General features: G+C 42.7%; 1 protein-coding gene across 1 annotated transcript; it reads left to right on the forward strand.

The window, feature by feature from the left end:
• The first annotated feature begins 507 nt into the window (after positions 1-507).
• Positions 508-9,619, forward strand: pex19 (peroxisomal biogenesis factor 19). The gene is made up of 8 exons (XM_072440210.1): positions 508-608; positions 2,067-2,152; positions 3,226-3,388; positions 5,729-5,814; positions 7,048-7,227; positions 8,257-8,424; positions 9,195-9,239; positions 9,518-9,619. The coding sequence occupies exons 1-8, from the start codon at positions 542-544 to the stop codon at positions 9,599-9,601; spliced, it is 879 nt and encodes a 292-aa protein (XP_072296311.1). The 5' UTR covers positions 508-541; the 3' UTR covers positions 9,602-9,619.
• Positions 9,620-9,971: the final 352 nt, after the last annotated feature.

The following is a 9,971-nucleotide window of genomic DNA, read 5'->3' on the forward strand; positions in this document are numbered from 1 at the left end:
ACCGATCAGGGTAAGAAACTCTTTTCTTTAGAAACTTATTAGGTTTATTGGCATTTCTGGACATATATATGTGTATATACTTATATATATTGTGCAGCAGTTTGTGTACAGGGAGAAGAGCAGGGGAGAACGTACACAGCCCTGTGGAGCTCCTGTGCTGATCGTCCGTGTGTCTGAGACAACGACCCTTCAGTGCAATAAAAACAACCACATTTTTAAAAATTAAACTACTGTGCATTTTACGATATGGCCCTAATTAACAGTTAGGGCCACATCATACAATGCACATTTCTAGAACTAGAAATAATTGTACAATTTCAATGTCAGAGGCTGATAATGACCTGATTCACATCATAAAAACATGTCAAACACAGTTCAATTGGCAAAATAATAACATTATGAATCTTGTAGTTTTCATCATTTCCAGAAGAGGGAGCTAAAAAAACACAAACCTAAACATGACGCATTTCTCTCCGCGACGCTGTGCCCTGACAGCTGTGACGTCACCTCTGCGCGCCCGTCACCTCTCCGCGGATCCAACATGGCGTCGGCAGCAGGACAGTCATCCTCCGGCCACGACGATGCAGAACTGGACGAATTACTGGACAGTACGTGCTCATATTTACTTTACACGCGGCGCAGTTTGACGCCTGGACGCGCGCGCGGTTCGGACGCGCACTTTGCAGAACCGTGCGGCCTTTTCGCGCTCGGGACATTCGGTTCTTTGCTGCTTTAACAAGTGCACTCGTCGATTCCTGCTGTCAACTCGTGCCAAAAGTTGTCAGTTCTGTTTGTTTTCTGTGGTTTCTGTGTCAGACTTTGCACTTTCAGCTCGTGGACGCAACGTTACAATAATAATTTAAGTTACGCGAGCTTAAAACATGTTAAATATGATCCATTCCTTCTGTAAAACTGCTCGTTGACTCGTGCAATGTAATGATCAGGACGTTTTTTGCGTGTTTTTCTTTGTTTATTTTGAGAGTAAACGTGATCTGATGCTGTAAACTGGACTTGTGTGTTTGTTGTTGTGTGTAACTAAAGATAGTGAGGGCAGATCCAGGACCAGATGTTCCAGAAGGTCAAAGGTCGAATAAAGAGGCAAAGGTCGACTTGATGTTTGTCAAAGATACAGCTTGAAATTTAAATGATAAAGGTTTATTTGTGACTGAAAACACAAGCTATAATAAATAATGCCAAGTTGAAATCTGCACTGGTGAATTTTGACCTAAGATTGTTTTTGTTGGGGATGTTTTTGAAGTATAAGTTCAGTAGATTCACTGTTGGTTATTTCATGATTAAACCCTCTTTATTTTTATAATATTTGCCAGTTCAAGCTCGTGTTTGGCCCGGTTTATTACCCGTAGATATCTATGCACCAAATCCAGCCATTTCAGCAGTTCTCACACCAGTTCTCTTCAGATTTAAGATGCTCCATATATGAAATAATAGCAGAGAAGTGACAGATGCTATTTACTGAAAACGCAAAAGTTTATTTGTACTAAAGGCAATTCAAAGTGCTTCAAACAACAGGGAAAAACGCATTAAAATCACAAAGACATGACAGAAGAGCAAATAGAATCCTTTCAGTCATAAACAAAACAATTTTTAGCTTAGATTTGAACTGTTTTTAGCTTGGATTTTATCTGATTTTAGCTTAGATTTGAACTGTTTTTAGACTTAGATTTGAACTGTTTTTAGCTTGGATTTGATCTGTTTTTAGACTTCGATTTGAACTGTTTTTAGTTTGGATTTGATTTGTTTTTAGACTTAGATTTGAACTGTTTTTAGCTTGGATTTGCTTGTCTTTGTCCGGTCTCATCAGACCTCTGAGTCGGGCCTGGTTAGTACTCAGCCTCACGTCTGTCAGTCCGCCCCAGGGCAGCTGTGGCTACAGTCAAATCGTATGGTCACAGAGCGTGGAGTGAGTGAATAATGCAGTGTAACATGTGTTTGAAAGTCAAATAAAGGGTTGAACGGCACACGACAGATTCTCGGTCCAGCTTAATTTATATTAATAAGTGATAATAATGATGATTACAAATTACTTCTTCTTCTTCTTCTTTCAGGTGCGCTGGGCGACTTCGACAAAGCAGCAGCTCCTCCAGCTCCAGCTGCAGCCGCTTCTGCCTCGGCCGCTCCTGAAGCTGAAAAAGTAATTTATACTTATTTCTGATTAGATTAAAGGCACAGTATGTAACTTTCTAGAGGTGGAAAGTCAAATAATTCAGTTGAAATAGAAAGACACATTGTGGATTATTCCAGCCAAAGGAAGACTATTTCCACTCATTTTCAGAGCAATAAAGCCGTCAAAAAGGGAAAAAAACAACAAGAAAACATGTTTTTTCTGGGCTGAAACATGAATAGAGTTATGAAAGTGGTGTTTGAAAGAGCAGAGCATTGATTGAAGTAAATGCTTGCCTGTGCAGTATCCGTGCAGTTCACTGTGTAGTTCACTGTGCAGTAACAGTGAAGTGGAAGCGCGTGGAAGTCCATTGTTCCCACGCGCAGCAGCAAGAACCAGAGGCCTCCGCATTAGTCCAAGTTCTAGCCAGATATTTCTACCTTTCAATTGATGGGAATGTTTTAAAAGCCAGATTCACAGGCGCCGTAGAAAAGGGGAAATGAAAATGTAAGTCCAAAACATTGTCATTTGCTTGATTTGACATTCATTTTACTGCAGTATTTTGCACTTCTTCTGGTTGTATTTTGGAGTCTTTGTCTTAGTTTAGTCCTGAAAAGTCCTCGTTTGGACTTGATCTGAAAAAGTCCTCTTTTCAACCTGGTTTAATCGTGGTTTTATCATTGTTTATACCTCCCTTAGTTTGGCTAAGTGTCTGGTTTAGTCCTGTTTGTGTAATACTTTACTTTAGACTTGTCTTACTCTTAGTCCTTGTAGAGACTCTGAACCCTGTTAAGAGTGGTGTAACTTCTGGTTAAAGTTCTGCTTTAGTCCTGGTTTAGTCTCACTTCAGACCAGCTGTAGCGCTGCAGAGCTCCATGTCCCCGGCGTGCATAAAGCGTCTTTGTGTTTCCACAGCCTCTGCTTCTTGAAGACTCTAAGCTGTTTGAGACTCTGTTGAACCCTGTTACGAGTGGTTTAAGTTCTGGTTTAAGTTCTGGTTTAAGTTCTGGTTTAAGTTCTGGTTTAAGTTCTGGTTCAGTTTGTTCTGGTTCAGGTTCTCGCTTCATGTCCCTCCCGTGTATAAAGCATCTTTGTTTCCGCAGCCTCCGCTTCTTGAAGACTCTAAGCTGTTTGAGACTCTTTTCGAGGGCGAGATGGCGAGCCAGGCGCGGGACGAGTGGGAGAAGGCCATGAGCGAGCTGGCCCAGCAGGAGCCCGAGCTGCTCGAGCACTTCCAGAAGCTGTCGCAGGCGGCGGGCAAAGTCGGTGAGTTTCTATTGCGTCCGTCGCCGTCTTGCGAGAGCGTTGTCACGGTTATTGCAGCAATTATTGACCGAAATGTTATATTTGATTTCCTTTTTTGGATTCATCTTCATTAAGAATTGGCATTTAAATATTTTTTTTGTCCATAGTAGAAAGAGCTTCAGTTGTAGTCATCTGGACTCAGTTTGAAAAAATAGACGTTTCGACTCTCATCCAAGAGTCATTGTCAATAACAGAATTTAGGTCGAGAACTCCGATATTAATACTGTTCTGTGGTAAGACCCGCCCATTGGGAGGAGCCTTCCTGAAGAAAAGAGTTGTTTGTTTCAACAGAAACTCCCCCCTTGTATCTACCGAGCTAGCCTATTCAGAATCTTAATGGGCTATTAGAAACCTCTTTGTCTTTGTGAGACCCTGGCTCAACCACCCTGAGTACCTGATTAGCATCTGAATGTCCTTTACCTTTCCAGGGGTTCAGAATCCCATTATAAATAACAGGAAGATGAAACCTTAGCCCTCCATTTCTGTTTAAAGAAGGTCTTTCTTTTTTAACAAAAATAGCTTCCTTGACTCCTCTTTCAAACCATCTTTTCTCCCTGCTTAAAACCTTCACCTCACCGTCTTCAAACGAGTGATTAGAGGCTTCAAGATGGAGATGCACGGCACTCTGAGGTCCTGAACTAGTATTTCTTCTGTGCTGATAGAGCCTCTTGTGTAGAGGCTGTTTCGTCTCACCTATGTAACGTTCTTTACAACTTTCTTCACTGCATTGGATCGAATAAACTACATTGCTCTGTTTTTGAGTCGGCAACTTGTCCTTAGGGTGAACCAGTTTTTGTCTTAAAGTGTTTCCTGGTTTAAAATAAACAGGGACTTCGTGTTGTCTAAAAATTCTCTGCAGTTTTTCCGACAGGCCAGAGACATAAGGGATAGAAACACCCTTCCTTCTCTGTTCAGTTTCCCTTTTGTCCTGCTTCTTGGTTCTCTTCACTCTGTTGAGAGCCCAAGCGGGGTAACCACAGGCTGAGAGGGCATTTCGGACATGTTTTTCCTCTTTCTTCTTGCCCTCTGAGCTGGTGGGCACACCTTGAGCTCTGTGTTGTAAGGTTCTGATCACACCCAGCTTGTGCTGTAGTGGGTGGTTGGAACCAAAGAGCAGATACTGGTCCGTGTGTGTAGGTTTCCTATATACTTCTATTTGGAGTTTCCCGTCCTCTCCTCTGATCCACGATCAGAGGAGATACAAGGGGGAGTTTCTGTTGAAACAAACAACTCTTTCTACTTCAGGAAGGCTCCTCCCAATGGGCGGGTCTTACCACAGAACAGTATTAATATCGGAGTTCTCGACCTAAATTCTGTTATTGACAATGACTCTTGGATGAGAGTCGAAACGTCTATTTTTTCTAACTGAGTCCAGATGACTACAACTGAAGCTTTTTCTACTATGGAACACGCCTGGACGAATGAGGGATTACACCGACATTTTTTTTGTCCATTTAAAGATTATTTTAGGTGATTAAAGGTGTAAATATGTCGACAGAAAGCTTCCATATATTTATTTACAGATAAAGTGTATTATTGATAAAAAATTAGAACTAGTTTGTCCGTATTTTGACGTTTTGATGTAATAACGCCGCTGTCTTTGTTCTAAAACGTCTTTTCGTACGTGTTTTAGAGTCTTTAAACTGTTTAAGTTTGAAGTGAGGACAAAACAAAATGATTTCTGCTCTTTGGGCATAAAATAATCGCAGCTCAGCCAGAAACGAACATCAAAGAGATAAACAACATCCACTGAAACAAATACAGACCCATATGTTTATGTTTTTATATATACCGTATTTTCTGGAGTATAAGTCGCACCAGCCAAAAAATTCATAATAGAGAAGAAAAAAACATATATAAGTCGCACTGGAAGATGAAATGCAGTTGCAAGTGTGAAAATAACAAATAATATCACATATAAGTCGCTCCAGAGTATAAGTATATAAGTATAAATATAAGTATAAGTCGCACCCCGGCCAAACCTATGGAAAAAGGTGCAACTTATAGTCCGGAAAATAAGGTAATTTCCATGTGAAGAGGACAGATACATGTTAAACTAGCATCTTTAGTCATCATTTTAGGAAAGGAACGAGAGAAGGAAGGAAAGAAAGAACGAGAAACAAAGAAGGAAGGAACAAAAGAAAGACAGGACGAGAAAGAACGAAGGAAAGAAAGAAAGAAAGAAAGTGTACTGCTCGTTGTAATGACTGCAGGGTGCAAAGCGTGTGGGGAAAGTAGCTTTTCAAAGTCTTAAAAGTACAGTCCACAGTTCTGTTTTAAATGTAGTTTTGTCTACCACAGGCACCGACACGGCCTCTCAGCAAGAGTTCACCTCCTGTCTCAAAGACACTCTCAAAGGACTGGCCAAGAACGCAGACAACCTCCAGGTGAGCGGCTCGTGAGCGGGTCGTGAGCGGGTCAAGAGCGTGTTCATTCACAAACGGCGTGTTCATTCACAAACGGCGTGTTCATTCACAAACGGCGTGTCCATTCACAAACGGCGTGTCCATTCACAAACGGCGTGTCCATTCACATACGGCGTGTCCATTCACAAACTGCGCGTTCCTTCACAAACGGCGTGTGTTCATTCATTCATAAACGGCGTGTGTTCATTCATTCATAAACGGCGTGTTCCTTCACAAACGGTGCGTTCATTCACAAACGACGCGTTCATTCACAAACGGCGCGTTCATTCACAAACGGCGCGTTCATTCACAAACGGCGCGTTCATTCACTAACGGCGCGTTCCTTCACAAACGGCGCGTTCCTTCACAAACGGCGCGTTCCTTCACAAACGGCACGTTCCTTCACAAACGGCGCGTTCATTCACAAACGGCGTGTCCATTCACAAACGGCGTGTCCATTCACAAACGGCGTCCATTCACAAACGGCGTGTCCATTCACAAACGGCGTGTCCATTCACAAACTGCGCGTTCCTTCACAAACGGCGTGTGTTCATTCATTCATAAACGGCGTGTGTTCATTCATTCATAAACGGCGTGTTCCTTCACAAACGGCGCATTCATTCACAAATGGCGCGTTCATTCACAAACGACGCGTTCATTCACAAACGGCGCGTTCATTCACAAACGGCGCGTTCATTCACAAACGGCGCGTTCCTTCACAAACGGCGCGTTCCTTCACAAACGGCGCGTTCCTTCACAAACGGCGCGTTCCTTCATAAACGGCGCGTTCCTTCACAAACGGCGTGTGTGTTCATTCACAAACGGCGTGTGTTCATTCACCAACGGCGTGTGTTCATTCACCAACGGCGTGTGTTCATTCCCAAACGGCGCGTTCCTTCACAAACGGCGCGTTCCTTCACAAACGGCGCGTGTTCCTTCACAAACGGCGCGTGTTCCTTCACAAACGGCGCGTGTTCCTTCACAAACGGCGCGTTCGCCTTCACAAACGGCGCGTTCGCCTTCACAAACGGCGCGTGTTCCTTCACAAACGGCGTGTGTTCCTTCACAAACGGCGTGTGTGCCTTCACAAACGGCGTGTGTTCCTTCACAAACGGCGTGTGTTCCTTCACAAACGGCGTGTGTTCCTTCACAAACGGCGTGTGTTCCTTCACAAACGGCGTGTGTTCCTTCACAAACGGCGCTTGTGTGTTGTAGACATCGGGTCTGGCCGGAGAGGACCTGGTGAAGGCGCTGGAGGGTTTGGCGCTGGAGGAAGGAGGAGAAGGAGGAGAAGGAGGAGAAGAGGCCAATATACTTCCCATAATGCAATCCTTCATGCAGAACCTACTGTCCAAGGAGGTGCTGTACCCGTCGCTCAAGGAGATCACCACCAAGGTTTGTACTGTCCAGGAAACGCCCAGGAAACGCCCGCACCCCATGGTGTTTGTACGTGAATCAGAAAGTGTTTAGTGCCATAAAATCAAGATTCACAAACTGTCTGCGGCGATGAGCTGCAACATGAAACAACAAATGTAATAGGAAAATATTTTTAAAAGTAAGAAGGCGTGAATAAAAAAAATGGTTAATTAAATACGATAAAAATAAACGTATATTAAATACTTTGAGTGAATGTATATACACACAATATACAGTGTTTTTTTTATATATTATTCCTGCTCAGATTAGAGTTCAGATTGTCATTACACTCGGGCTGCAACTAAACTATTATTTTAAAATAAGGCTTGAAATGTGGTGACTTTGTTTGTTGATGGAATGAAATAATATACTTTCTTTGTAATATTCTATATTTTGATGTAATAACGTCACTGTGATCAAACATATTTCTGCCCTCGATCCAGATAAAGCTCCACAGTTCTGTTAGTTTGTGGTTATTATTGCGTTACTTCCATTAACACGACGCTGCAGTGATGGTCGGCCTACAGGGGGCGCTCACTAACTGACCCCATTCATGTCAATGTAGAAGAGCTGCTCCGTCACACACAGTTCAACTACTAAAAGAGCAAAGTCGGGAGCAAAATGGCTCTAAATACTGACTCACTTTAGACATGGATACAAAGCATTTATAAATATTTAAACACGTCTGACAAACAAACTAATCATTTCATAATCATTTACAGGTGTTAATGTTTATGATGAGTTTATTATTTTATAACTAAACATGTATAAATGCCTTATTCTAAAGTGTTACCCAGGCACCAAGTCACGAGGCGGATCATGTTTGTATAAGAACACTGTCATTTTGTGCTAAAAGCTGCTGCACTGCTAGCGCCCCCTGCTGTTTACTTTTGTGTACTTCTACAGAACTATAAACCTCCTTTAAGTCTTGTGTTAAATATGCATCATTGGCGCTTCATAATCCTTTAAGATGATATTGTGTGTTGGGTTTGTGACTCTCTTTGGCAGTATCCCGAGTGGTTAGAAACAAACAAACCGACGCTGAGCTCGGAGGATTTCCAGCGTTACGAGCAGCAGGCCGTCGTCATGGGCGACATATGTAAACTGTTCGAGAGAGAGGAAGGAGCGGCCGATAAAGAGAGAACGTTTGAGTCCATCATGGACCTCATGCAGAAGGTACTTTATGTTATATACTGAGATATTCTTACGTTCATACTTATGGTCAAACGGTACTTTACATGTTTGTCTTTAAAGAAAACAACATGAAGAACTAAGTACCTCTGTGATAGAGCTCCCCCTGCTGCTCCCTTGTGAAAATACACTGTCAGAGAACAGACACAAATGTTTTTTTTTTATTTTTTTCTCACATTATCTTTATCATAATAAGTCAGTATAATCACACACAACAAGATTTCACGTTTCCAAATATCAAAAAAGAGCCAGAGTTTCTCAGGAGTTGTGAGGAGGCTGCTTTTCTGCTCTGAGACAGCAGGGGGCGACGAACACGCCAAAAGCCCTGAAAACACACATTTAACCATCACAGGGACTTTCACTGAAAATGTGACTTAGTTCTGCTTTAACCCACAGATGTGCTTACACTTCTGATTCCATATTTTATTTATACTTCATAGTACTATAATACCTTCATGCACTCTTTCATTAGACAACTGCATTTATTCAAATTGTCTAAATATTTTCAGTGATTTATACAGATGGAACAGAAGATCTCATGCCACAGAATTGAACAAATGTTGAATATGATGAAATGATATATTTCTCCACATGTTTTTACATTTGGCTCTGTTGAGAAAAGAGCTGAAGACATTTTGAGAAGCCGTAGTTCCAAAAAGTAGTGCTTCAAAGAGCAAAGAACATTCATAAAATAAATCAAATATTGTCAGCTGAACATTAAAAGTGAAGTCATTGCATGTCTCTGTTTGTCGCAGCTTCAGGAGCTTGGTCAGCCTCCCAAAGAGCTCGCCGGGGACGCGGTAAGTGACCTCTTCATTTACTATTATGCTGGCAAAAGCATGGCACCTCCAAGAAAACCTTCCAGTCTTTCATCATTAACCTGTGTAATTCCCTCTGCTGCCAGTAGATGGTGTAAAAACTCAGCTGTTGCCGTGGGAAACAGCAGAGATACAGACGTGTTTTAGTTTAACGCGAGGGGCCTCAAGAGCACGTTTAAAGCCTGATGACAAAACAAACCATGCATAATATCACGACGCACAATCATCTGGATGTTTCCTGTTCCTCTCTGTCCCTTCAGCCTCCGGGTCTAAACTTCGACATGGACTCTCTGAACCTGCCCGGAGGACCAGCAGGGGGCCCCGACCAGTGCTCCGTCATGTAACCACTGTAAACCCCTGACGGCCCTCGAAAGAGCAACGGAAGAAGAAGAAGAGCTGGAGAAGAGGCCGACACTGACGCTACGACGACGCTCCGCCCACACGTCCAAGGCCATTGTGGGTCCTGGACTCATACGCCGGCGACGACCAGCAGGAGGCGCAAGGACTCCGCACGCAAACGCTTGAACGAGGCGGTGACGACAATGCCCGCCACCTAAAGTACAAACGGAAAGATCATATTTGGCTTTCAGAATATAAATGAGGACTATAATGACGGGATAAACGCGGCCTAAAATGAGACTAAAACGCAACATACAGTGAGGAAAGTGGAAAGTAAGTACCGTATTTTCTGGAGTATAAGTCACACCAGTCAAA

Source organism: Eucyclogobius newberryi, unplaced genomic scaffold (assembly GCF_026437365.1).
Source record: "Eucyclogobius newberryi isolate DKJ021-1_F unplaced genomic scaffold, fEucNew1.0.hap1 SCAF_115, whole genome shotgun sequence".
NCBI lineage: Eukaryota > Metazoa > Chordata > Actinopteri > Gobiiformes > Gobiidae > Eucyclogobius > Eucyclogobius newberryi.